Source organism: Aplidium turbinatum, chromosome 5 (genome assembly GCF_918807975.1).
Source record: "Aplidium turbinatum chromosome 5, kaAplTurb1.1, whole genome shotgun sequence".
In the NCBI taxonomy this organism is placed as follows: domain Eukaryota; kingdom Metazoa; phylum Chordata; class Ascidiacea; order Aplousobranchia; family Polyclinidae; genus Aplidium; species Aplidium turbinatum.
In genome coordinates this window covers 27,006,839-27,034,718 of record NC_137476.1, presented here as the reverse complement: position 1 = coordinate 27,034,718, position 27,880 = coordinate 27,006,839, and the positions used below count along the sequence as shown (strand labels likewise).

The following is a 27,880-nucleotide window of genomic DNA, read 5'->3' as shown; positions in this document are numbered from 1 at the left end:
TTTTTCTCCCCTTCGGTTTATATAATTGAGATGATCAAACAGGTTACCACAATTTTGGCGGGAAACATTTATTTTCGCGCGAAACCTCCATAAAGAATTAGGATTGCCAATGTTCATTGCCAAACTATATCACTGGACTGGACTGACCGACTGAGTTACTTAAATTAGATTCAGATTGTGCTGTTTGCTTTGTTTAGATTGTGTTCTATTTTGGCTAACACACTTCTGATTTAAAAAATTGCGTTGGAGCAATGGATGTCGCAGATCAAACTGGTAGGCTGCAAAAGTCAACCGATGCAATTGCAGAAAGAGTTCAAAAACTGTTCAATGACTTTTTAGAAGAGTAAGTGATAATGTGTAATTTTTTCAAGTTTTGTACTGCAGCCTAGCAAACATCTTCAAGTACTTTTAGACTTTTGTTAAATCTTTTCAAGACAAAGCAAAATTATGAAAAGCATGTTTTATTTTTAATGTGGAGGTATCGTAGCTATGGTTTACCATTAAGTTACAACTTAATATTATGGCCTGTTGGTTGTATGGTTGAGTGATTAAAGCACCTGTAGGTTGTACGAGCTTGAATGGAATTTTTTCAATCAGTATTCAAGAGCATGCCAATGTGTCTCGGCATTATAGGTCAACCCCTATTATTTTGCTGCAATTCGGTAAATATTCAGATTATGCAAAATTTATATCAGTTTAATTTGGAGGGAAGTTTGTTTTATCACAATGTCACAGCCAGCTTAACACTTTGTTATTGTAATTTGGTGAAGTGTTTGTTGAATTTTATAACTTGGACAACTTTTGTTGAATCCTTAAGTCGTTGTGGTCAAACCCGGGTGCTACCTAATTTGTACCGTCAATTTGTACCTCGAAAAGATCGAGAGACAAAATTAAAAAAGCCGAAGTTGCTGATTGCAGTTTCCGCAAACATTTTAAAAGGGTTAGGGTATCAGAGCATCGGTTAGGTAAGATCGAGAGAAAAAAAATAGAACATTGCTAATCGAGAGAAAAAAAAATAGAACATCGCTGATCGCAGTTGGGCAACACTAAAAGGCGGAAATGCGGAAGGCGGAAATAAGCCGGGCATGAAATGGCGTATTGTCCGCAAAAGTAGCGATTTAATGCCGATGTAGAAAACGCGGATATACGATCTTGGCGTCCATATTGTTTAACATAGCGATAACTTCATCATGAAAGAATGAAATGTTGCAACATGGAAAAAGGCGGAAATGCGATTTTTAACAACAACTCATCACCGAACCTACTTTTATGTTGAAATATCATTGAAAGATATTGTTTAGAAGCAATTGTGTGGTCATTAAATACTTTGACTGTTTTAATTCCACAGTTATTGGAGTAAATTTCGAAATTTAATGGAATTTATTGAAATAGAAAAAAGGTGGAAATGCGATTTTTAGCCACAACTCAATACCGAACATTTTCTTATGTTGAAATATCATTGAAAGATATTATTTAGAAGCAATTGTGAGATCATTAAATACTATGACTGTTTTAATTCTAAAGTTATTTCGGCTTATTCCGCGTTTCCGCATTTCCGCCTTTTAGTGTTACCCATCGCAGTTTCCGTTTTTCTGCAGTTTCCGCAAACATTTTAAAATTTCTGGTAATGATGCTAAATTTCCGGCAATGATCCTAAGAGTTTGCCGAAGTCGCTGATCGCAGTTTTTGCAAACATTTTAAAAGGGTTAGGGTTGATCGGAGTTTACGCAAACATTTTAAAAGGGTTAGGGTGTTTCCGCAAATAAACAAACTGAAAAGATCGAGAAAAAAAATAAAACAAAGCCGAAGTCGCTGATTGCAGTTTCCGTTTTTCCGCAGTTTTCTCAAACATTTTAAAATTTCCGGTAATGAATCCTAAGAGTTTGCCGAACTCGCTAATCGCAGTTTCCGCAAACATTTAAAAAAGGTTCTAAGGGTTGATCGGAGTTTCTGCAAACATTTTAAAAGGGTTAGGGTTGATCAGAGTTTCCGCAAACATTTAAAAATTTCTGGTAATGATCCTAAGAGTTTTTGTTTGTTTGCGGAAAATTTTAAAATGTTTGCGGACACTGCGATCAACAACTTCAGCTTTTTTTAAATTTTTTATCTCGATCTTTTCAAGGTACGAATTGTTCATGGTACGAATTAGGTTGCATCCGTCAAACCCAAGTTATAAGGGGTGCCAGATGTTTCGTCCCTGAGATCTTTTGTTCCGACGTTTCGGCCCTACAGACATTGGCTACCGTACTTTGGAGGAAAGTGCGAGATTGAGAGCGGAAAAACACCGCCAAAAGATCTCGGGGACAAAAGATCTGACAAGCGTGTGAGATTGAGAGTGGCAAAACACCGCAACCGAAAAGAAGTTTCATTCGAAGTTGGCATGTAAGCCTAGTTGTAGCTGTATTTTAGACTGTAGCTAACCCGAGCGACCGCACGCATGCCCCGACCGCGCGACGGTGGCGGTGCCTTTGTCATTTTATGACAAGACGAATCGCAGACCAGATGGCAGACTCAACAAATCGCAGTCAAAATACTGTTCTAGCGATCACGACACCCCGGTCTTCATCTAGGTCACTCCACGGCTTCGCCGAAATAAAGACGATTGCCCTATCTTCGACTGCTCCGGACCGGGCACAAACAAATTGTCGCTTGTCAGAAGGATTCCGACTTAGAGGCGTTCAGTCGTAAGCCCGCGGACAGTAGCTTTGCGTCGCTGACCAATCAGCCAAGCGCATGTACCAAATTTGCGGTTCCTCTCGTACTGAGCAGAGTTGCTGTAGCGGCGACCCTCGGTCGGGAAATGAGCGTTCATCAGTAGGGTAAAACTAACCTGTCTCACGACGGTCTAAACCCAGCTTACGTTCCCTATTTGTGGGTGGACAATCCAACGCTTAAGGGTCGAACCGTCGGGGCGAAAGATCTCAGGGATAAAACTTCTAGCAAGCTAGGGACGAAAGATCTCAGGGACGCAACATCTGGCAAGCGTTATAAGAACCATTGCTTTATCATATTATTTAAGTTTACAACATTTTAGAATTTTTTTATATCATAATGCATTAAAGAGCAATTGTGAAAGCTCGTCAAAAATGTGTTTCAATAAAATGTTCAATCAGTAACTGCTTGACATACTTCATTCTGTATTACTACATTTTTCGTAGATACACTGTGGATGGGGAAGTTAAATATCTTCAACCTGCAGAGTCTCTAGTTCGACCCGAGAAGAATACTCTGACCGTTAGTTTTTCCGATATTGCAAATTTTAACAATCACCTTGCTACTTCCATTCAAGAAGAATATTACAGGTTAAACTGTCTTCTTTAATGAATGTTAATTGTGCATTTTTTTGTTTTTATGATGTATTTTTTTTTGTGTCATTTACAGAGTCATAACATTCATTAATACCAGGGGCGGCTGGTGCTGTTTGTGAGGAGTGGGGCTGCAATAAAAAGTGGGAGGTATTATCCCCCCAAAAAATTGAAAAATTGCATTAAATTTGGTGTGTTCTGAGCATGTTTTTACCCCAAATTTTTAAAAAATGCATTCAAACTTTGTTGAAAAGTTGATGTATTCTTAAGCTGTATTTAAAAAAACCCTAACAGTATTATATTGCTTTGGAGACAAACTTTACTAGTATTGAGCTTAGTCTTGACTAGCCTAGCCGTTGCATACAAGGTTCAAGTGATTTTGAGATGCCCTAGGCTGGACTAGCACTTCCTATAACCTGTTGAATACACTAACTCTACAGGTAACACTTCTACAATAATGGCTCATTGCTACTCTGCGAAATAAAAACTAAGTTTGTAAAGTTATTCGGTTAGGTGGGGCTGTTTTCCATGCAGCCCCAACAGATTCAAAAATTGCTGTAAAATACCAAAAGAGGTGTAGCTTCAAAGATAATTTTTAGCCAAACAGAGCGCTTGAAATACAGAATCTCGGATTGCAGAGGAGTTTGCCCAAAATTGGTGTTGCCAAACAAAACTTTTAATATTTTAATTTTCAATCTGCAATTCTTAAGGGAAAAAAGTAACCGGGTCGGACAAACACAGAGAAAATCATATTTTCCCTCTTCTCTTTCTTTCAGGTGGGGCTGCAGCCCCATTGCACGAGCTGCCACTGAATAATACAGTACGGTACTAGTAGTTCTCACTGAAGCCCACCTTGACAATTCTATGCAATTCCTATACAATATATTATATATACAATGTCCTGCAGCTTAATTGGGACTTTTGCATTTTTTCGTTATTTTCTGATTTCAAGGATGAAAAAAGTAAAATTATCTATTTTAACATGTTAATGTAATCCTTACAATTTATTTAACAGAATTATTCAATATAGTGGCGCTTTGCTTCGATAACTTTGGCTATTCTATGATGAAACCGTGAACAACTTCTTTTCACTTTGTCGGTATCAAGATTTCGGAATGTTCTTTGAATGGCTGCTTTAAGAGAGTTAAGCTTAAAGGGCGGGGAAACCCAAATTAACTTTTTGCAAGTTTTTTGTTTCAGCGTGATGTCATTGTGTACAACATGCGTTTTAGCAAAAACAAAATCCAAATTTTGTTTCCCTCGTCTCGCTAAGGCCGCTTTTGTTTGATACCCGTTTGCGAGGTCTCGTTGCGCACCAAGCTGTGATGCTGTTTGCTGTGACGTCACAAGGTACATATAGTTGTGGCCAAAAGTTTAAGACCAGACTTGATTTATGACCATTTTTGCATTACTTCAAAATACTGCATCATATATTGTTTCAGTTGCATCATCTTATATCTGATGCAGTATTTTGAAGTAATGCAAAAATCGTCATAAATCAAGTCTGGTCTTAAACTTTTGGCCACAACTATATGTACCTTGTGACGTCACAGCGAACAGCATCACAGCTTGATGCGCAACGAGACCTCGCAAACGGGTATCAAACAAAAGCGGCCTTAGCGAGACGAGGGCAACAAAATTTGGATTTTTTTATTGCTAAAACGCATGTTGTACACAATGACACATCACGCTAAAACAAAAAACTCGCAAAGTTAATTTGGGTTTCCCCGCCCTTTAAGGTGTGGAATTGAGTTAAACTGTCATCCAATCATACTAAATAGCTAGTAGTCGCAAATGTTCAGATTTAGAGAGCTACTTGGCTAAATGTCTTTCGGGACAAATATGGGAAGATTCTTCTTCAGATTAGTGTAGACTTTATTTGCTCCATGCGCTGGCACAGAGTTTTGAACAAGCATGACTTTGGTAGCATTGTAGTTTCTACCAATCCAGGGCAGCAAAATATCATTCAGAATCTTCAGATACTTTGTTGTGTTGATTCTAAGTCTAGCTTTAATGAAATGAAGAGGCATCACCTTGCTATCACTTGCCACGGCTGCATAAACCATCACGGAAACATAATTTTTGCTGTGCATCAGATGAGTAGCTTCTAAAGTGTCATGGGCAATTTTGATGATGAAAATACGAACATGCTCTCCTTTGTTCTTGAGATGATTGAGAAGCTTTGGACATCTTGCAACCCCTGCTTGATCTTGAGCAGGCAGTGATGACTGAGGAGGTTGCAATGCGTTTTTTACATAAGATTTTATCCCAAGGTCTGTATTGACTGCTCTACTGATGGTTCTGTGACTGACATGGTGTCCTTTGGCCAGTTTTGTCATTGACTGTGTTTGGTCTGCCTTTATTGACCTTTTCAGCCCCGCCAGAAAAGTTTTTGTTTGCTTTCGATTCTTTCGAGGGCTGTGGAGATTTATTTTAACTATCCCCTTGGCAACAAACTTGGCCACAACTCGGTAAACTGTCATCTTTAAGTAGCCAGTGCTCTTAATAAACAAACAAAACAAAGTAATCTTAGCGGGTTTATATTTTTATAATAATGTGTTACACACAAGCAATATACCGTAATAATAATTCCAAATGTTTTCGACATTAGGAATTACTTAAATCTGCAATATATATGTATACATAAAATGAGATAAAAAAGATGCTCTTAATAAATATCCGAAGGTGTGTTCCCAGCCGGAATGGCCCGCTTCGGTGAGTCCGATCAATGAACGGGGGATTTTTTTCAATTTTTTTTTTAAATTATCGGGTACCGTAGGCTAATTATCATTGCCGTTTTAGGGTTAGGGTTAGAGGTTAGGAACTCACCGAAGCGGACTCACCAAATAGTAGCAGACCCGTTCCCAGCACATCTCAATTTGCATATGGTTATCCGTTTTGTTAATTCAGCCATGTTTAAAGAAGTTTGCCTAAATATTACTATACGGTACTATCTTTTAGAATATTTTTATAAGATTATCTGCAGAAAGTTTCATCTTTATTAGATATGACATATAAAAAAGACAATTATGCGAAAATAAAAAAGTCCCAATTTAGCTGCGGGACCATGTACATTCAGTAATTCAAACTGGAGTAAATTGGGCTTAATAAGTGGGGACTATTGTAGCACCATTATCTGAATGTGAAAAGACAAGCATAAGATATTAGTATTTTCTCAACTAATTCAGCAGCAATAGGTAATAAAATATTTAGATTTTTATTTCTAAGATGGTTTTCAAGTTTCTTTTTTTTAAGCTTAGAAATTTAGAAAACGTCCAGTCCCTGTGATTTTTTAAATATATAGAGCCTGTTTAAAGTTATGTACTATTGGTAAAGCACATTTGATACACATGGTAAATTATTGGTAATATCAACATGAAATAATGCATTACTGTTTTGATTTTTTACAGATTCTATCCATTTTTATGTCGTGGTGTACGAAATTTTTCTCGTGATCATTACAGGGGCATTCCTAACAACAAAGATCTGTATCTAGCAATTGAAGAGTTTGACAATCGTCAAAAGTTAGTCTGAATGTTTTGGTTTCCATTGTGGAGTTTAAAGCTGAAGTGTCTCATAGAATATAATCTTTCATTTAGTGGATGGATTGTCATGCTTCACACTGTTAATGCCAAAACAATAGATGATTCACCTTTTTAAAGATGTGTTTATTTGTATTGCCTTGAATTGATTATAATAATAACTTCAATGTGATTAAAGATCGGAAGTGTACACTGTACAATTTGTTGGAATTAGTTGTGAGTTGAAATATTCAAATAATATTTCCTCAGGATTCGGGAGTTGCGAAATAGTAGAATAGGCACATTGATGCGGATCAGTGGGCAGGTGGTTCGAACACATCCCGTTCATCCTGAATTAGTCAGCGGAACGTTTGTTTGTTTAGATTGTCAAACAGTGATAAAAGATGTTGAACAACAATTCAAATACATGCAGGTATAAACTTTTAGTCTATACCAATAATTTTTTTTTTTGGAAGTGTGCTTGGTATTTGATATGATAGCTGGTGAAATGTTTTAATTAAAACATTTTATGTATAACTTTTGTTAGAAATACTCCATAAAGCTTTATGCACTTGTGTATACATATAGACTAAATGAATGACCATTTTATTAAATGTATCTGATCATTTATTGCTTACAAACAATGTTACTTGGCCCAAGATTTGAATCAAAATTATGTTTTATTTAGCTGTGTTGCATCTAAGTTGTGTTTTGGGAAATATATTGTTTTATACTGTTATTTTAATTTATGTGTCATTTTCAAGTGCTTTTATCGAGTTAATGTTAAGGCTTTCCATGATGCAGTATTTGGAATTACTAATGAGTTCATGATTTAAAACAAAAAATGGGCTGACTTCTTTTTTTTTTGATTAATCAGCCGACGATTTGTCGAAATCCCCAGTGTGGAAATCGGAGCAAATTCACGCTAGATACAAATAAATCACGATTTGTCGACTTCCAAAAGGTTCGCATTCAAGAAACACAAGCAGAGTTACCAAGAGGTTCCATTCCAAGAACGTACGTGGACAATCTTTGTTTTTACTTGCCCTATTTTTCTGTTAATTCAACTTTCATATGGTTGTATTTTCACTTGAAATGACCTACTATTTCATTGCTGTGGTCAGCAATATTAACAAGTACCGTACTCAATTTAGGAAATGTTTGCTTTAATTAATCAAGTTAAAAAACTTTCTTGTGTTTAAACGTACGTTTAGTAGTCTTAATCTTGATAATTTTTTAACATGGTATGTACATTGTATGTACAGTGTATTGGAATGTCAAGTTCTAATTGATCTGCAAAACATTTGCCGAACTTCGTTATTCTTGAATCGAATTGCTTTTGGGGAGCCACTACTTTTAGCATCTGGCTTTCTATCATGCACCACCAAGGTCGTATTTTTAAACCAACAATATTCTGACAGTTTTTAAAGCATATCAGTCCATGCTGCCAGTTGTGCCAAAACCTCTTGTTTTTTTCTTAGAAACGTTTCAATTTGTTTATCACAAAATCGTATGGACCATAAACCTGTGGTACATAACATAAGTATTAGAATATTTTTCAGTTGTTGATTAATGGTGTATATACTTTCAATGGTTTACGAGCCTGATAAGTGAACAATTTCCCATTTTATCGCTTGATCGTCTTGCATCGGAAGTAAAAACCTACATGAAAAGTTTTTTTGATTCAGTGTCGAAGTTGTTGTGAGAGCAGAAGCCGTTGAAATGGCTCAAGCAGGTGACCGGTGTGATTTCATTGGAACGCTGATCGTTGTTCCTGACGTCGGACAGATGTCAACCCCCGGCACAAGAGCCGAGCCTTCGAATCGAGGACGAAACCAGGTGCAGAGACTGTTTGTTTTACTCGGGGCTAACTTGAAAATCGATGCCTCTGTTTAAATATACGTATTTGCATACACATATCTTTGCTTTAGGTTATAAGATAATATAGTTGTAGAACATCCGTCTTCATTAGAAAGTTGATAAAACTTTCAAAATAAGTTATGAATTATACACACGAATTTGTTCTAAAAGTGAAAGCCATCAGTTTTCACGTAGGGTAGTAGATGTAAAGCAGATTATGACACCGAAGAGGGGTGTGATGACACTTCGGCGACAACACTATTGCCACCTTATTTCACTGCGTTATGCAGTTGAGCAACTTTGGTGTTTTGTGTTGGTGCTTAATTGACAGTGTGGTTTGCGAAAGTATTTCTTGAATTATATACTGTTTAAAATTACTCCTGGAGCCAACCATCAACAATGATCAATAAAACGGCTCTGTGCGTTGATTGCACATTAAAAGTTTTCTTTGCTGAAATACTGTGTCTCGATAACTGTCTAACGTGTTTGAAGCAGTTGTCATTATTGATAAACCTTTTCTAGAATGAAGCGGAAGGCATACGAGGGTTGAAGTCGTTGGGAGTCCGGGATTTAACCTACAAGCAAGCTTTCTTGGCTTGCCACGTCACAGCTACTAATCCCACGGTTTGTCGGAATGAAGTAAAACTGTTGGTAGTAAAGATGATAAGTCGAATTTCGACGGCAGCCTAATATACAAATAAACAGTTTAGTTGCTCGCCGCGCTTTTTGAAAAATTGAAACTGATAAAAGAAGTAATATTACAAGAAAGGTTTTGTCTTGATTTATTTGTATTTAGTTTACGTATTTTGTAAAATTTGATTTTTTATGCAATTTAGTCTCCATAGAGGTGCTATCGAATTGTCTCGTTGATTTGTCATGCTGAAAAATGAAATCGATTTTCAGTTTGGTGGAAAAGAAATCCGCTCAGACGAACAAACAATCGACACGATCAAGAACCAAATGACAGAAGCGGAATGGGAAAAAGTATACCAGATGTCATGTGACAAAAATCTTTATACAAACTTGTGCTCAAGCCTTTTTCCTACAATACACGGTGAGAAATTGATGTGCAGTAATGTAAGTTTTGCAAGAACATGTTGACTTCATCTTTGACTTGATATGCTAGGAATGAACGGATTTACGGAGTTCAAAAGAGTTGGTGTTTGGATTAGGAGATTTTAATGGGCATGTTGGAAAACAAGCAAATGGGTTCGAGGGCATTCATGGAGGGTATGGTTTTGGGGAGAGAAACATGGAAGGAAGAATGCTACTTGAATTTTGTGATGAAAGGAAACTTTGTATTGCCAACACATGGTTTAAAAAGAAAGAGAAAAGGAAGGTGACTTACAGCTCAGGAGAACATGAGTCGGAAATTGATTTTATTGTGGTTGGGCAGGAACAGAGAAAGCACTTGAAGAATGTAAAAGTAATTCCGTGAGAGTTGCAGCATAGACTAGTAGTAGGAGACCTAAATATGAAAAAAGTGGAGAAAATTGTGAAGAAAGAACGAGTTTTTGTGAGAAATGTGTGGAAACTGGAGGAAAAAGAAACGAGAATTGTGAAAAGAGCAAAAGAGCTGGTAAACATGAGTGCGCAGGACTTGTGGGCTTCATTTCAGAAAGGTGTCCTAGCAGCATGTGATGAAGTATGTGGGAAAAAGAAAGTGAAGAGGGATCGTGGAGACACATGGTGGTGGGATGAGGAGGTGAAGCATGCGATTTCACAGAAAAGAGATGCATACAAGCAGTGGCGCAAAAATGGGTCAGAAGAGAATAAAAAGAAGTATAAGAGTATGAAAAAGAAGGCAAAGAGGGTTGTTGCAAGTGCTATGAAGAATGGTGCTGAGGAGGAACTTCATAAAATGGGGGAAAGCCAAAACAAAGTATTCAGACTCATAAAGCAAATGAAAAAGGATGGGAAAGATATTGTAGGGGGAAGATGTATAAGAAGTGGAGATGGGAAGTTGCATTTCAGCCCGGAAAGCAGAGGAGAAGTGTGGAAGGAACATATGGAAAATGTTATGAATAAGGAGAATGTATGGGATCATATGACAGAGGTTGATCTGGTGGAGGGTCCAGTGGGAAAGGTTACTCGTGATGAAGTGGTGGAGGCAATGGTACAAATGAAACTGCATAAAGCAGCTGGTCCATCAGAAGTGAGCGTAGAGATGATAAAAGCAAGTGGAGAGTTGGGAATTGAAGTAATGCTACAACTTAGCCAAAGGGTATTAGATGGAGAGGGAATGCCGGAGGAGTGGAAGCATAGTATTGTTGTTCCACTGTTCAAGAGAAAAGGGGATGTGAGAAGTTGCAGTGCATATAGAGGTGTAAAACTACTAGAGCATGGAATGAAAATTGTGGAGCAAATACTAGAAAAGAGGTTGAGAACATTGGTGAAATTAAATGATATGCAGTTTGGATTTATGCCAGGAAAAGGTACAGTGGATGCTCTGTTTATATTGAGAAGAATGCAGGAGGAATACCGAGAGAAGCAGAGTAAACTATATATGTGTTTCGTCGACTTAGAAAAGGCATTTGACAGAGTACCAAGGAAAGTGATGGAATGGGCAATGAGGAAAAGAGGTATACCGGAGGTATTAGTGAGAGCTGTGATGTCTATGTATGAGGATGCAAGAACAAAAGTGAGAGTTGGATCAAATTATTCAAACGAGTTTTCTGTGAAGGTTGGTGTACACCAGGGATCAGTTTTGTCACCTCTGATATTTGCTATTGTGGTTGACGTTGTAACTTGAAGGAGTGAGGGAGGGCTTATTGAGTGAAATTTTGTATGCAGACGACCTGGTCTTGACAAGTAATAGTATGGAGGGAATGGAGAGAAAGTTTGTGAAATGGAAAGAAGCATTTGAAACCAAGGGTATAAAGGTGAATCTTGAAAAAACAAAAGTGATGGTGAGTGGAGCAGAAGGAACAGTTGTTGAGAGCAAAGTAGATCCCTGTGGAATATGTGGCAAGAGAGTGATGAGAAATTCAATGCAATGCAAGGAATGTGGAAAGTGGGTACATGCAAGATGTACTAATGTCAAGAGAGCCGCAACAAGATTGGCGAAGTGTTTTGTTTGTGGGAAATGCAGTAAAGGAAGGAATGAAGTGGAAGGCCATGATGATGAGTTCTGCCATGGCATCGAAACAGTGACAGACTTCTGTTATCTGGGTGATTGGAAGTGGTGGATGTGAAGCAGCGGTGACAACAAGGGCAAGATTGGGCTGGGCAAAGTTCAGGGAATGTGGGGAAATGTTGTATGGCAGAAAATTTTCACTAAGGATGAAAGGAAAAGTATATCGGAGCTGTGTGCGGCCTGCAATGCTATATGGTAGCGAGACATGGGTATTGAGAGAGAGTGAACTGGCAATCCTGAGAAGAACGGAAAGGTCAATGGTGAGAGCAATGTGTGGGGTGAAAACGAGAAGGGAAAAAAGGACTGAAGAATTGTTGGATATGCTAGAGATGAGAGAGACCATAGACCAACTGGCAAGGGCAAATGGAGTAAGATGGTATGGACATGTGATAAGGAGGGAGGAAGGAAGTTTTCTTAGAAAAGCACTAGATCTAAAGGTGGATGGGAAGAGGAAACGCGGTCGTCCAAGAAGAACGTGGAAACAACAAGTCGGACTGAAGGAGGAAGATGCAAGGGACATGGTGAAATGGAGAAAAGGGATTAAGACAATTGCTGCGCGGAAACAATCGGCCACCCCCACTAGTGGGAAACAAACCGACGATGGATTATGATGATAATGATGAAGCTAAACACTAATTTTTAACTCTCTGTTTACTGAAATATTTTTAGACATTTGTGTGTTAGTAGAAGTCAGGCGTGTTCAATAATTAGGATACCACAGCAGATTATCTAAGAAATTTTTACTTACCAATGGGGCAATAATTAAACATTTAGTGCCTTGCACGCTTGTGTTAATGCTGCGTACAAACACATTGTTGAAGTTCCTAAAAAGATTTGAAAGGCAACGCGTGTTAAAGTCTTGGCCTGATCTATACCTTTACCTGTTATGTTTATAGTCGACTAGACACTTTCTCATCCTTGTGCTATTACATTCAAGGAAACGACGAAATAAAGCGAGGGATTCTGCTCCAGCTATTTGGTGGGGTACCAAAGGTGACAGAAGAAGGCACAACACTAAGGGGAGACCTTAATGTGTGCATTGTGGGGGACCCAAGCACAGCGAAAAGCCAGTTTTTAAAGTGAGCCACTGATTAATTTTCCGTTGTTACAGCATTCTGTCTGTTCGATTTTTCATTCACTGATATTTGGTTGCAGTAATGGATTTGGATGAAAATGCTTTCTTTGCTTTTTAATACTGTTTTCATCAACATGATAATATGACCACTAAAAATTTGATAATAAATTGGAAGGGCCTTAAAAAAACATTGAAAGTGGGTATTTGTTGGTTATAGGCAAATTGTTCGTAAGCAATTGTTCGTAAAACAGTTGTTCGTAAACTGTTTTTCGTAAAACGAAATCCGTAAAACAATTCTTCGTAAAGCATTTCTTCGTATACATCAAATTTTAATTGCATGCACGAAAAAGTGCTTTAGGAAGAATTGTTTTACGAAGAATTAATTTTACGAACAATTGTTTTACGAACAATTGTTTTACGAACAATTGCTTACGAAGAATTGTTTTACGAACAATTGTTTTACGAACAATTGCTTACGAACAATTGCTTTACGAACAATTGCTTACGAACAATTTGTCGGACACCGTATTTGCCCTGTCTTGATTTCATCATGGCATGAATATCTTTTTGCAGAAAAGTTGAGGAATTTTCTCCACGGGCAGTTTACACAAGCGGTAAAGCTTCCAGTGCTGCTGGGCTAACTGCTGCTGTTGTGAGAGATGAGGAAACTAACGAATTCGTAATCGAAGCTGGTATGTCTGTCTAGTTTAAACCGATTCAAACTTGACCATTTTTGTACAGTTGCCTTACGCTTCTGAATGATTATTTATAGTTATCATTGATGATTGAACCCCAATCTTATCCCAGCTCGCAAAACCGTCTTTTTTCATCGATTTAACATTTGCAAACTTTAACGTACAAAGGACAGGTTTAGTTGTATTTTCTGGACTCGGAAATGTGTTCAATAACATACCACAAGCTCAATTCAGCTCTTATATTGAATGGTAAAAGACTGTTTAGATTTTAAAATACACATTTTGCGAATGCACTCTTAACGGCAGGCGCCCTTATGCTCGCTGATAATGGAGTTTGCTGCATTGATGAATTCGACAAAATGGAGCTTCGTGACCAAGTGGCTATTCACGAAGCAATGGAACAGCAGACTATCTCAATCACCAAAGCCGGCGTTAAGGTCAGTATAGGAAATTTGTAGTTTCTTGATATGTCTTTGTCTTACTCAAGAGATGGTAGGCGACGGTAGAGGTTTAGTGTCATTAGCTTATAGAATTGATGTAATCAATATATGTTCCAAAAATAGCCAAAGAGTTGATCAGGAGAGGTTTTATTTACTGTTTCCAATGAACATTTTTCAGTATTATGTCATCAGCACTAGTGAGTTAAACTAGCCACAATTTTGTCTCTCACTTTGAGCGACCGAACTTTCATCACTTGGTATCATTAGCTTATAGAATTGATGTAATCAATATATATTCCAAAAATAGCCAAAGAGTTGATCAGGAGAGGTTTTATTTACTGTTTCTAATGAACATTTCAAGTATTATGTCATCAGGACTAGTGAGTTAAACTTGCCACAATTTTGTCTCTCACTTTGAGCGACCGAACTTTCATCGCTCGGTGTCTCATCTCCTTTCTAGGCAACCCTCAACGCTCGTACCTCGATACTGGCAGCTGCCAACCCAATCGGGGGAAGATACGACAGGGCCAAATCTCTTCGACAGAACATTGCTTTCTCCGCTCCAATCATGTCCCGTTTTGATCTGTTCTTCATTTTAGTCGACGAATGCAATGAGGTGAGAAGAAAATACGGATCTTTTATCTTAACCTGAATGTGCTTATGCTGCTACATTTAACTGAAAAGACATAAAGTTTTTAAAATTTAATTTCATTTATGCCCCTGTCGAAGGAAAATGGAAGACCCCACACTCGACTTTCAATTTTTTTGAGAAATTTAATTTCATTCGGGGTAAAAATAGCCGATTTTTTTTGTCTGTAATGCGCAAGCTGTACTTTAGGTAACCGACTACGCAATCGCCCGTCGAATTGTCGATCTTCACACGAGGTTAGAGGAATCTATCAACCGAATTTACACTCTGGAGGAAATCCAACGCTATCTCATCTTTGCCAGAATGTTCAAACCAAAGGTAATTCTTGCAACAGAGTCTGTCACATTTTGTTGAATCTTTTGCGAGAGCTTTTATTCTACCGGACCAACTTAAACCAGTTTTTTCCACAATGCGGAAGTGGAACCTCTTGGTTGAAGCAAATGTAATCTGCGCAGCCTGCGCTATTTCATTTACCGACCGAACTGTAGTTCAGCGTATATATTTTTTAAAACTTTTAAAAGTTGTTTTCTTTATTCTGCAATGTTTTTAGAATGATCATAATTACACAAAATCGTTAGTTCGACCATTAATGCTCGAACAACACTGGGTTGTAAACTTACATCTTTTAAGTTGACAAATTTCTTTCATTGTTCCGCACATTTGTTGGTTTTCTTGAGCAGATATCCGCAGAAGCGGAAGAGTTTATGGTGGATGAGTATCGCCGTATGAGAGAGAGGGATAGCTCCGGGATCGCAAGGACATCTTGGAGGATCACCGTAAGACAACTGGAGAGCTTGGTCAGGTACCTTGAATTTTGTTTGAAGAAGTACTTGTCTGTCGTATTCTGCAGACTGGCAGTATCGTAATTTTTTTTTTTTTTTATCTAGCTTGTCGATAGATGAATCTTGCTGTGGAAGTAGCCCTGTTCTTTCACGGGCAGCGGACACCTTTACATTTATTAAAGTTACCTGTGTGCATGTATATTTTCTTCAGTGTATGGCAGATAAACCGCTTTTTGTGTCCCTTTTTTGTACCTTTAGCTTAGCAGTATTTTCTTGTTGGCCAACGTCAGCAACAAACCTAACTCTCCATCTAATCTAAACAAAATCATTGTAAGCAACATGATGTTGTTGCCCATAGAAGAAAAGTGAAAATACTTGTATTTTTTCAAGGTTATCTGAAGCTATGGCCAGGCTGCACTGCTTGGAGTCGGTGTTGCCGAAGCACGTCAAGGAAGCGGCGAGGTTGCTGAACAAATCAATCATCCGTGTCGAGACACCCGATATCAACTTCCTCGAGGTATTTTTCCTTTCGCTGTTTTCTGTCATAGCTTCAATGATGGGATTACTAGAGTGGCAGTGGGAGGACATGCAGATACCCAGCAGACGTAGCTCTGGCTTTTGCAATAGTCATTCGTTATGTGAATATTTCTGTTTATCACGATCTTATAATTTCATTTTTCAGTCGTAGGCTTATAAGGAAATACTGGAAACAAGAAAAGTTTTTTTTTGGACTTGAGAGAAAAAGAATCTACACCTGTTTCATTTTTTTAGGAAGAAGAAGAAATACAGCAGCCGCCGGCAGAACAAGATGGTGCTACCAATGGAACCGATTCAATTCCTACCGGAACTGACGAAGAGCAGACGACACAGGTCCAGTCAGAAGTGATCGCTACCAAGAAAGCGGCTTCCAGAATGAGCTTCAACGACTACAAAAGACTCAGCAACATGTTGGTCATTTATATAAGGAGACGGGAAGAAGAGGAAGAGCTAGGAGGAGGTTGGTGGGAACATGAAAGATTTTATTCCGAGTGTTGTCTCTCATTACTCTCCCTCTAATTCTAAACGACCGATTCAGTGGTAGTCCGATTGGCATCTTTGTCACTGGGAGGTCTTTGGTACCTTTTGAGTTCAGTCACACCAAACACTTTGAAAATAGTTCCTACTGTTACGCATATTAGCGAGATCAGTTAATGTCCACGGCTTGTCTACTATCGTGTTGCTGTGCACCAACCATCAATACTGTACAGTGTACAGCATACCGTTTTGGTGTGCTCAACTTATGCGCACAATTTGTTGCACTACTTTTGACTACTGAAGGCTTGTGGTGATAAACATGCGTCATATCTGATTTGTACATCACTTACGTTGGATTTACATTGACGACGTTCATAGAACGTGTTTTCCCGTTCAGGTGACGCTCCAGCCAGTGAAGGAGTTAAACAGAGCGAGATGGTGAACTGGTATCTGGAGGAGATATCGGATGACATCGATTCTGAAGAAGAGTTGTTGGAAAAGCGGGAAGTTGTCAGCAAAGTCATCCACAGGCTTATCCATAGGGTCAGTGAGATTTTTTTTTCTGAGCGGAATGGTAAAAGAAACCGTTCAATGAAGACCCCCCCATTGAAATTATTTTGTTGTCTTCACTGACCAATATGATCACGTTTGATGTAGTTTTTATTGTGCGCCGTCAATAATATCGAAATTTCGTTATGAAAATGTGTTCAGTCATATCACGGCCACTCACGTTTAAGACAACGCCATGTGAAGGTCTTATACCTGACGTCTTTACTTTCGGTGACATAATTGCTGCAGGATCGTTTTTAGATTAGAAGTTCGAGTACTTTGCTTATCGGTAAAATTTACAAGCGTTGTGAAGACGTGTCCTTTAATGAATTTTTAATATCGCCTCAACCGCAGTATTACTTAATTTCTGATTGGTTGTTTAGGATCACGTGCTGATTGAACTGGGACAAACCGGTTTGAAGGATTCCGGGGACGGAGAAAGCCAGGAACCCATCTTAGTGGTGCACCCCAACTACATAATTGAGGATTGAACCGAGGAAAATCTTCTGTTTTCGTCGTGGCTCAAAAATTGACCGCCATTTTGTCATCGTGTTTTATGTCTTGAGCGAAGAAATACTTCCTCGTCTCCCCCGTATTCCGTTGAATGCATTTGTAGGTCGTGTTTCCTGTTCCATCAAATACCATCGTTTTCAACACTGCCCAAGCGTGTGGTGTCGCATTTTTGAATTTTGTGAAGTTGCTCTCGTTTTTGTAAGTTGCTCTTTCTTTGACAATACAGTTTTCTGTCAACACGTCGCGATCTCTTTCAGCTGCGCCAAATCTGAGTATCATTACTGTAGCATAGATTTATGCACGCAGACTAAAATGACCTGGTTTATTGCTGATAAGCGACCAAGCTGCCTTTCAAGCAGACAATTGCATAGATAGGTGAAAGAATGCAGGGATTACAACGCATATAAGTTGGATCTCATACAATGTAAAAATGAATTGCCGCATACAAGTTTAATAGACTCTATACAATGAATTGCACGTGAACTCGACAAAATTATTTTGATCAGCAGAACAGTGTCAACATGTTTTAATAGGCATCTGCTAGAGTTGGTTCGCAAAACCGAGGTGTTTTCCCCGAGCGAGGACTGAACGCCGTCATTGATTCAGTAATGTTGTGACGTGTACTCGGCCATCCATGGAACCGGTCAGGCAGTGGCCGCAATTAGACGTTGAAACCCAGTCGACACTGAGCACCGGGGTTCGATGCCCGACCAAAGTCAGTTCTTTCTTTAACGAGCCAACGCTTGTGTCAATCTGAAAAGTAAAGATAACACGAAACCAACAGTACAATGTCGATTGTCGCCAGATAATACGTTATTTGGCTGGCTAGTTTTGAAATCATTTCTTGTCTGGTAATAATCAAAATAAAGTTTTGTCCGCGCTGTTTAAAAGCGCGAGCTTTTTTTGGCAACACTGGAAAAAGCACGTCTCAATCGATGACTACTTAAAATATTAGATGAGCCGATGGCAGCCATAAGGAAGGATGCCTGAATTCAGACATAGTATCAAAAAAAAAACATAATGGAAAAAGTACTGTTCATTGGACAGAATGAACACCGTTTTTTATGTACAACAGCTAACGGCAGTTGGACAAAATACGAGTGAAACAGAAACATCACCAAAGGCTTCGATCAACTAAACTGACCTTGTATATCAAGGCTGAATTTCCATCGCAAGTTAAAATATGCCGGCCTTCTGGTTCAAACGAGAAAAGCTTCCCACCGCTTGGTTTGTGAACCTGTCTGTATCCACTGTACCCGGACACTTCGAATGGACCGGCCGCTAAGGGGTGGATTGGAAAGGTGATGGGTTCCGCAAGGCTGCGACTGTCCCAACCCAGAAACTATTGACATAATGTGATCAGCAAGTTAAAACCTTGGTAACAACTGAATTGATGAATGTTTTATTTCGAGAAAGAAAACGTCAGTTTGATTACGACAGCCTGGCGTATTTTTAAACGCTTACAACCGCTTACGCACGTCGAGGCAACAAGATTGATTAAAATGATTACAGTTGAGAAGGAGCGATCTTCCTGGTGTCAGCACAACCTGACTAGTGACTACTCACTATCCTGGAGAACAGCGAGCACTGTAAGATCGCTCCTTCTCAACTGTGCATGTCCTTGGCAACAGTTAGTGCCGATGTCTCTTCTGTCTTGATTTTCCATTTTGCAAAGAATGATGAATTACACAAGAATGAGGATCCATACTTTTTACTGTATTACATATTTAGTTATTTACTGTATAAAAATCAGTGCTTTACTTTTTAATTTGTACTGTTAATATAAATACTTCCAGCGCGTACCTTCCCATCTGCACCAAGGGTGAAGACAAAATTATCATTCTCGCTGAACTGCAGCGTGTAGATGGACTTGGTGTGTGCGGCCTTGCTCATCACTGGCTGGCAGTTTCTCGTGTCTGCAAAAGAGATATTGATGCTGTTTTTAACATTCATTAACCAGATGACAAAATCCGTCATTTTCACATTAATGCAACGTTTGCAGACGTTGACGGATTTTGCTGTCTGGGTTGGTTGCTCGCACAGTACGGCAACGATTGAAAGCTGTTACTCTTTAATTAGGATGTTTAAAACGTTTTTTGTATTTTTAGGTTTTTTACATCAATTTCAATCGCCTCATACATTTTTTCAAGTAACAACTGTTTTCATGATAAAAAAAACTGCAAAAGAACTGTAAAATTATAGCTGCTGAGTCAAATTTTGATTGAAATACTTTAACTTGGCATTGTTACTGGCCTAGTATTAGTAAAGCTTCAATGCAGCTGTATACTACCTCAGCCTGTATGGACATTGGACAGTCGGCTGCGTAGCCGAGTGGTGAGAACGTCTGCGCGACGTTCCAAAGGACGTGGGTTCGACACCGCTCCAGAGCACGCGGCTGTGTGTCTCGGCAAAGACACTTAATGGCAAGCCAAAATAAGGAGAGCAGCTGAGACTCGAAGACGTATTATACATGTCATTTCGCTGCTTGCTTCCTGTCGTTGTTGTATCGCATCTGTGATCGCAGTGTTCTGTATGTTATCGCCATGGGCGCAAATAAAAGCTTGATTATTATTACTATGACAATTGAGAGAGAAATCTAAAGTAATTTTATCAATAGCCAAGTGGATCTTAGCCACAATGACGAAAAATCCCAGAGCCAATGACTGAAGAGTAATTATTTATTTTTAACAATGCAGAACGCAAAACGAACGTCCATGGCCCCTCGCAATTAGAACGGTCAGGGATGTTTTGAAGAAATTCTTACCAAACATTGTCAATATTCCATTCGCGTCGCCGGATACCAACAAGTTTCCGTCACGGTTGAAAGATACACACTTGATGTCGCTGTCGGGACTTTCGTGGAGGATCCGGTCGATTTCAGCCTGCCAGAAAGCAATGGAATCGTTCATTTTATTTTACTGTCCAACACACACGGTCAAAAGTTTTGTTGACACAAGTCAATCCTGCGATATTCATCATGAAGTCTGTACAAGTGTACAACGGTTTCGCTGACATTCTGAACTATTCGTGATGACATCACAGATTTCTACCTCTAGGTGGCGTTGGGCTGCACCAAAAGGTTTACCAGAAGTCTTTCGATCAAGGTGAACAAAAAATGGTGAAAAATCTCACCCTGCTCCCGGACAAGGTCCAAAGTTCGAGACGTCCGGGCAGGGGCGTGCTGTCCAGATCGGGCGATGACCACCCCGAACCCAGAGTACGGGAGACGCACGATGTCGCAAAAGCGCTGCCGCTCGAGTTGCAAGCGATCTGAGTGATGCGAGGATAGTTGTTCGACGTGATGATGTCCTGCTGGATTTGCTTGGTTGCTGTTTCGTATAAACGTAACACGCCACTAGAAGTGCCAAGGAGAAGCTGCAAAGAAAGGTAAATGGAGATTAATCCAAACAAAAGTTGTTATTTTTATGTTGTTTTAACGTCGCTGGACGATAAAACGATGTAAAAATGGAAACTGATAAAGCCTGGGATCATCTTTCAAGGTAAGTGCAGTGCAGGTTAAGTGAATGACACGAGTGATTAAAAGGTTTTAAATAAAAACTTAGTAAACCAGGCTTTTCTTTTTACGTCTACAGTACATCCAGAGACTGCCTTCTCTGACAGGGCCAAAGTTTATTTTCTTAACTAATTTAGCCTGTGACGTATTTCAACAAAGAGCCAACGATCTTTATAATTCAGTCATTCTAGTGATTTACCATACTCCGTAGAGAGAGTTACAAAAATTAAAGCAACCGTACAGTTGATAAATAACTTGTAAATGCTTTCATGGCGAAAGCAATTATTATTCCTCATTAGAATCTCTCCAGTCCTAACTTTTCAATTTGCAAAGGCGACGCGAAAATATAGAGTGAGAAACGAAGTCAGGCAAAACTTTTTTTTATAAAGTTGAAATTCTTACCAATGTCTCTGATGTTTTGCACCATTCTAGAGAAAGAAAGGGAGATTTCGACATGGCAGTGGCCACTGTCGTTAGTGCTGGTTCGTACCGCCAGACCTTGACCACTCCGTCCTTGTCACAGCTTGCTACCGTCCCCCCGGTGTTATTGAACCTGGAAAAGTTTGATTAGAACAAACAACGTAATAAGTTTTATCAAAAAAATGAAGAATTTTAAGGCGGTTTTCATTATGTAGCCATATACTTCTGTATCATCGCCAGAAGAGAAAATATATTTGAAAAAAAATGGACTTGGTCTTTCTTAAACAGAGAAAATGTTTTAAAATACTCCAGTGTTTAAGACCAAATAAATCAAGCTTTGGCTCAAATGACAATTGATGCAAATGCTGGAGATGGGACAACTTTGAAGAGGTGCGACCATGGTCACGTGTTACAGTAATGACCAAATAGTTTTTATATCAATCAAGCTTGATAGACAAGCTGCTGTTTTTCGCAAATATAACGAGGAAGACATAGAAACCCTAACTGCAGTCTTCTGCAGGAAGATACAAATCGTTGCGGCGAATATCGGTTAATCTTCTTCACAAAGCAGTCGCTAACAACGACAATTAAATTTCGCCGCTCATCAACGGCATACCTGCACTGCACGATTGCAGAATGGTGCTCGTGGTATTCGTCCTTGCTTAAAAGTAAATAAGGAGCTGAAGATGGCGAAGCTGGGCTTGGCAGCACCGGATTGGTCAGTTCTTGTGTGATGTCTACCTTGATAGGAGCCGTGTTGGTGGCGTTGCTCTGATGCACCGGAGTCGTCGTCGTCGTCTTCGGAGATCCACTCATGGAAGGAACGGATGAGGCTGGGGTGGCTTGACCAACAGGAGAATTTGATGAATTATCTTCTTTGATGGGTATCGATTTTGCCTGCGTTTGTGAAATAATGTTTTTGATAAACTGCATATTTTAGGAATTGGAAACTCTATTTGCATGAAAGAGAAAACGTAACAAACTTAGAACAAGAATCTGAACATTGACGTAACACATCAAAAAAGAGAAATCAATCATTGCTGTACAATTTAAATACAATGCAGAAACATAAAGTAGAAATAAACGCTAGAACAAGGACCAAAATACACTTAAAAACAACATATACAACATGTTTTACCTTCGGGGCAGCAGCTGTTCCTCCAAGTAATTCTCTCCTTTCCATTTGATAGCCCGATAACTTCTTATTTCTTGTGGCAATGTTATCTTGGATGGGTGTTGGCATCGCGACCGGCGGTTCCGGTTGAATGACCTCCGTCAGCTTCTTGATTGGTTTCGGAGAAACTGTCATCAGAGAATTTGTGTGACGATGATCAATGCAAAAAAACGATATTTTTGTTTGTTTTTGTGGCCGTGCTAGCTACATACTTGTACCTGACCACCCAGCAACTATTCATTCACGTTTAAACACTTATAGGTTCTGTCACTTTTCCCGTTCATTGACGTGCTGGTACATCGCTTAGGCTTATTGTAGAAAAAAGTATATTTTTTGTTTCGGATATATTTGGAGAAAGCTTTGTCTTTTTATAATGAGGATTAATTGAAGCAAAAAGCCTGTTCAACCCGCAGATTGAAAATTTAAAATGTTTAGCGCAAAAAAGGTTTGTCTTAAAATACAGTAAAGAGCAAGACAGGTGCAATACGCCAGTTCGTAAGATGTTTCAACATTTATTTATACGAAAATATACAGTTATACACCAGAACAGCTGCTCTTTTTTGCTGGCATAAATGAGATATATATATACAACTTTCTTTTTTCAGTCATACCTGAACTACCTTGTGTGGGTTGCTTGTTAGGAGGGGCTTTTGACTTTGAGTTGGTTGCAGTGGCGCTTTTTTTGGTGGGAAAACTGAAGGGCAAAGACTTCTTCTTTTGAGGCTGGGATACCACCATTGGGCTACTCCTGCAAATAAAGTGTTGCGCAAACATGAGCCGCATCGGTTTATTCAGCCATCGAAAGTTAGCAATTTTACATAGTTTCAACATCTGGAAATGCTGTTGGTTGGAAGAAGCTGTATAAATCAAAACAACTTTTGTTATCTGAGAGTAGTCCTAGAGGGGCATTAAATATGAAGCACAGGAACACAATTATTGCTGCAACATATGGCATTACCAGAGCTATTTTTCTGAAGTCATGATTTCGTTCTAGTCAATATTCTGAGTTCCCTTAGGAATTTTGCAAAGTTAACAAAACTTCTCAGACTTTTTAAACTCAAACACTAAATTTTGAAATTTGATTTTTACTTCACACAATCGTGACAGTGCTCAGCAAAACATTGTGCCAAAACTATAGCTGCCATGAGTTGCGAGCGAGCCCCGTTGTAGGCCTGAATCTGACACAAACTGCAATAGCAAATTCTATCTCAAATTTGATTTAAAGACTAATATTTAATTTTTCACATAAAACATACCGTATCTACTAGAGATGTACCGATACCAATATTTTGGCCGATACCGATATCACTTTTTTAGGCCGATACCGATACTGATACCGATATTTTGGCCGATACTTTGGTGTTACAAAAAAAAGCAATCTTGGTTTTGCAAGGAATTATATCAAATGCTAAGTTTTACCTTATTTGCATAAAATTATTAAAAAAAGCTTTCAATGGCATAATTTATTAAAGATTCAAGAATCCAATCTCAACCGCATTGTTGTGTCATAATACTCAATAGTAGGTTTTAGTAATGAAAGGCCACCGTAATTGAGGACTGGGGTATAAGGGAAGAATCATTACATCATAATTGGGGTTTCTGCAAAATTAATAAACTGTTTGCGCAAACCCCTCCAAATAGGCTATCATAATGGATGATGTAAACCAAGTCATTTGTGTAGTCATACAAAAACTATTCGACAAGTAATGTGCAACCGAAGGGCGCTTGTCGTTTGGTTGAAAAGCTTTTGCCAGGCCAAGACTACCCAGGTAGCAAAAATGTATAATTTTGCATCGTTTTTACGTAGCTAAACGTTTAAAAAACCCGTGTAACTTGGTTGTATTTAGTAAGCTGGTTCTATCAGTTTGTGATTTAATTTCCACCTTTCGTTGTAATAAACTCACCAAACTTAAACAATGTCATGGCAGAATAAGTAGGCTCAAAATGAAAGCAATAGGACTACGAATCCTCACTAAACTATACAAAATGGTCTTGTTGCGCCTAAGATGACAACCTCATTGTGAAGAAAGGAGCGTTCTTCCCGGCTATCAGCACAAGGTTGAGCACTCACTAGTACAGCGAGCTGTTGCAATTCGCTAACCACAACGATGTAGCTTCCACACTAGCCATTTCAATTCTTGTCGATACAATTCTTGCTACAAAACGGCTGCCGAGAAACATGTAGTTGATTGGATGGTCTAAATGGCTAGCGTGGAAGCTACACCGTTATGGTTAGCGAATCGCAACAGCTGGCTGTACTAGTGAGTGCTCAGCCTTGTGCTGATAGACGGGAAGATCGCTTCTTTCTTCACAATAAGGTTGTCATCTTAGGCGCAACAAGACCATTTATTGAATAGTTAGGTGAGGATTCGTAGACCTATTGCTTTCATTTTGAGCCTACTTACTCTGCCATGACATTGTTTAAGCTTGGTGAGTTTATTACAACGAAAGGTGGAAATTAAATCACAAACTGATAGAACCAGCTTACTAAAAACAACCAAGTTACATGGTTTTTTTAAACGTTTAGCAACGTAAAAACGATGCAAAATTATACATTTTTGCTACCTGGGTAGTCTTGGCCTGGTTTTATCCTCTGCTGAGAGTAAAAAAGAAACACAAATGATAAATATTGGAGAAATTGAGTCTCCTTCACAACTTAAGAATCGAACAACGCAAAACTGCTGAAACAAAACGTTTTGTTTGAGTGAAAGAATCACTGTAAGCAAACAATGGCAAAAGGTGCGCGCATGAAGTCATGGGAGTGTGAGGTATCAAAAATTTGAACGGGTTGTTATTTTTCTACATCGACGTTAGTTACTACTTTAAAAAATCTATAACTTTGCTTCTGCAGAAAATCCGCAGCAAACGCCTTTTTTTACATGTTTAGTATCGGCCACAGTATTTTGCCGATACCGTACTAAAAAAATGGCCGATATCACCGATACCGATATATCGGTACATCTCTAGTATCTACATTAGGAAATCCGGCGTTTGTGAATATCATCAAAATCTACAGAATTCGGGGATGATTGTCCTGATTTTTTAAACCATGCTGAATAAAAAAAAAACCCAACTCATCTTATGACTATGAGACACATGTTACTTACTCTACTAAACCTCCAGGAATTCCCATGCTTTTCACATAATTAGGAGGCGTCTTTTGTGTTGGCTTTGTCGCTGTGGAAGCAGACTCAATGTTTTTCTTCTTTAACAATTCAATTTCATTTTGTAATTGTTCTATCCTCGCTTTGTCTTGAGCCATTACCTCATGAAGTTGTGGAGTCGGCATGCTGAAATAAACGACAGCAATTTTTTTAAGTGCTTGGCAACAAATTTAACTAAGTTGAATTTAATTCCTTATTTTAACCCCCTTCACGATAAACCGTGACGCCGCAAGCAACTAGATAAATATATACCGTATGTCACCACCGTTCCGAATGGCTAAACTTTCGCTATGGTCACCCACTTTGGCTGTCGCCCACTTGGCTAGTCGCCCACTTGGTCTGTCGCCCACTTGGTCTCGCGCAAGTGGGTATCGCCCAGTTGTGGTGTACCGATCAGATCACCATTATTTTCAGAAATGCAACGTAAAAATGATCATTACAATTGCACAAGCGCAACCACTTACCAAGAAAAAGTGACGGCCAAAAAGTTTTGAAATGAAACAAGAAAAGTGTCTGACCATTGTTTTGTGAAATAGGATGTATAATGTTTATTGCTTTCTGGATGAGGAGTGAAGGGCAAAGCAAACCAATCTTTCCACTCCGACACTCCTCCTAGAGCCTGAAGAACACAATGACTGATCAATGATCATTTAATTACTTGGGTTGAATCAATTCATGCTCGAGGAAGTCAAACTACGGAAACATGCTTGTTGAAACCCCGACTTGAATGCCTAGTTACATTACATTGACGTAATAAGTTGAATTTTATTTATCGTAAAAATTATTTCTTAGGTTTTCAAATACCCAGGTATTCTTGTCAAACTGAAAGCACTACATACACCATGTAGTTTTCTATAAGCTATCCACCTACAAAATATAAGATCACAATTTCTTTCTTATGTTTGGAATAAAAAACAACAACATAGCCAAGTTCATATTACACAAACACGTTTAAGTAAGCATCGAGGTGGCAAACCTGTGAAAACTTTTCAAAAAATTCCATGCATTCTTTCTTCTTGCCAGTTTGCATGCAGTTAACAATGTACAGGCGGTAAAGATTGTATTCAAGCTTTTTCACAGTAAGCATTTGCGTTTGATCAAATCGGCAAAAGATTTTTGATTCCAGGTGATTCCAATATGCTCTTAAAGAGTCAAGATCAAATGAGTAAACAAAATTCAGAATGTGTTGGAGAATTTTTTCTGCCTAAAGTAAAAATATCGATTAATTAATGGAACTTTTGTTAATTGTGTAAGCATTGTTGCAGAAACAAGGCCTGAAACAACTAGCTTGCTATGGATTAAATTTAATTGCCGATAAACTGCTAAGTGTTTGACAAAATTAAATTACATTCTTTTATGACCATAGAAAAAAAGATTAGTTATTTGCTGTAAAAAAACATACAATAGAAAAAATATGAAAATGTCTGCCAATAACAAAAATAAAAAAAATGTGCTTTTATACATTGCAATACTACATTACAAAATACTACATTTTGTATATACATTATAAAATTAAATTACATACTTTTATGACCGTAGAAAAAAAGATTAGTTATTTGCACTGTAACGTAACATATATATATACAATAGAAAAAATATGAAAATGTCTGCAAATAATAAAAATCAAAAAATTGTGTACATATATACATTGCAATACTGCAATTACATATTGAGATTCACATAATTGGTACAAGCAAAAACAGCAATTTATACTTTCAAACTTACCCTAAAACCTTTTTCCTTGTCCTGCTTTAAATCAAGATCAAAGCTCTTGAGTGTAGCATTAAAGCCTCGTTGCAATAAGTAGTCACGTATCAAAGAATCAACCATTCCAGTATTATATGTCCACGCCATGTTGTTGATATTTACTTCAAAAAACTACTAAGATTGCTTTTCTAAACATGCAAGGTTTTCACAAAAACTTTTAAAACATGATTTGACATAATTGTAAGAAAAAGTTGGTAGAATGCTGTTTGAGTCAAACAGTCAAAATATAAACTACAGTAAAATAAAACATATCCGACTTTCACCACACAACTTTTGTAGCTAACTTTTATTGGTGGTAGAAA

At 38.4% G+C, this 27,880-nt stretch overlaps 2 protein-coding genes across 2 annotated transcripts; one reads left to right on the top strand and one right to left on the bottom strand.

Annotated features, from left to right (window-relative positions):
* The first annotated feature begins 119 nt into the window (after nt 1-119).
* LOC145771387 (DNA replication licensing factor MCM6-like) lies at nt 120-17,778 on the top strand. Its single transcript, XM_082583145.1, has 18 exons — nt 120-343; nt 3,159-3,302; nt 6,716-6,829; nt 7,097-7,259; nt 7,704-7,843; nt 8,515-8,665; nt 9,209-9,310; nt 9,590-9,740; nt 12,760-12,901; nt 13,471-13,589; nt 13,899-14,029; nt 14,493-14,648; nt 14,871-14,999; nt 15,362-15,483; nt 15,854-15,980; nt 16,235-16,460; nt 16,875-17,020; nt 17,410-17,778. Exons 1-18 carry the CDS (start codon nt 252-254, stop codon nt 17,515-17,517), a joined length of 2,463 nt encoding a protein of 820 aa, XP_082439271.1. The 5' UTR covers nt 120-251; the 3' UTR covers nt 17,518-17,778.
* A 69-nt stretch (nt 17,779-17,847) lies between these two features.
* Nucleotides 17,848-27,709, bottom strand: LOC145771388 (WD repeat-containing protein 91-like). The gene is made up of 13 exons (XM_082583146.1): nt 27,537-27,709; nt 26,788-27,015; nt 26,276-26,430; nt 25,755-25,937; nt 23,259-23,395; nt 22,612-22,775; nt 22,090-22,370; nt 21,456-21,606; nt 20,672-20,914; nt 20,304-20,421; nt 19,343-19,455; nt 18,684-18,881; nt 17,848-18,292 (listed from the first exon to the last, which is right to left on the bottom strand). The coding sequence occupies exons 1-13, from the start codon at nt 27,663-27,665 to the stop codon at nt 18,134-18,136; spliced, it is 2,259 nt and encodes a 752-aa protein (XP_082439272.1). The 5' UTR covers nt 27,666-27,709; the 3' UTR covers nt 17,848-18,133.
* Between the last annotated feature and the right edge of the window lie 171 nt (nt 27,710-27,880).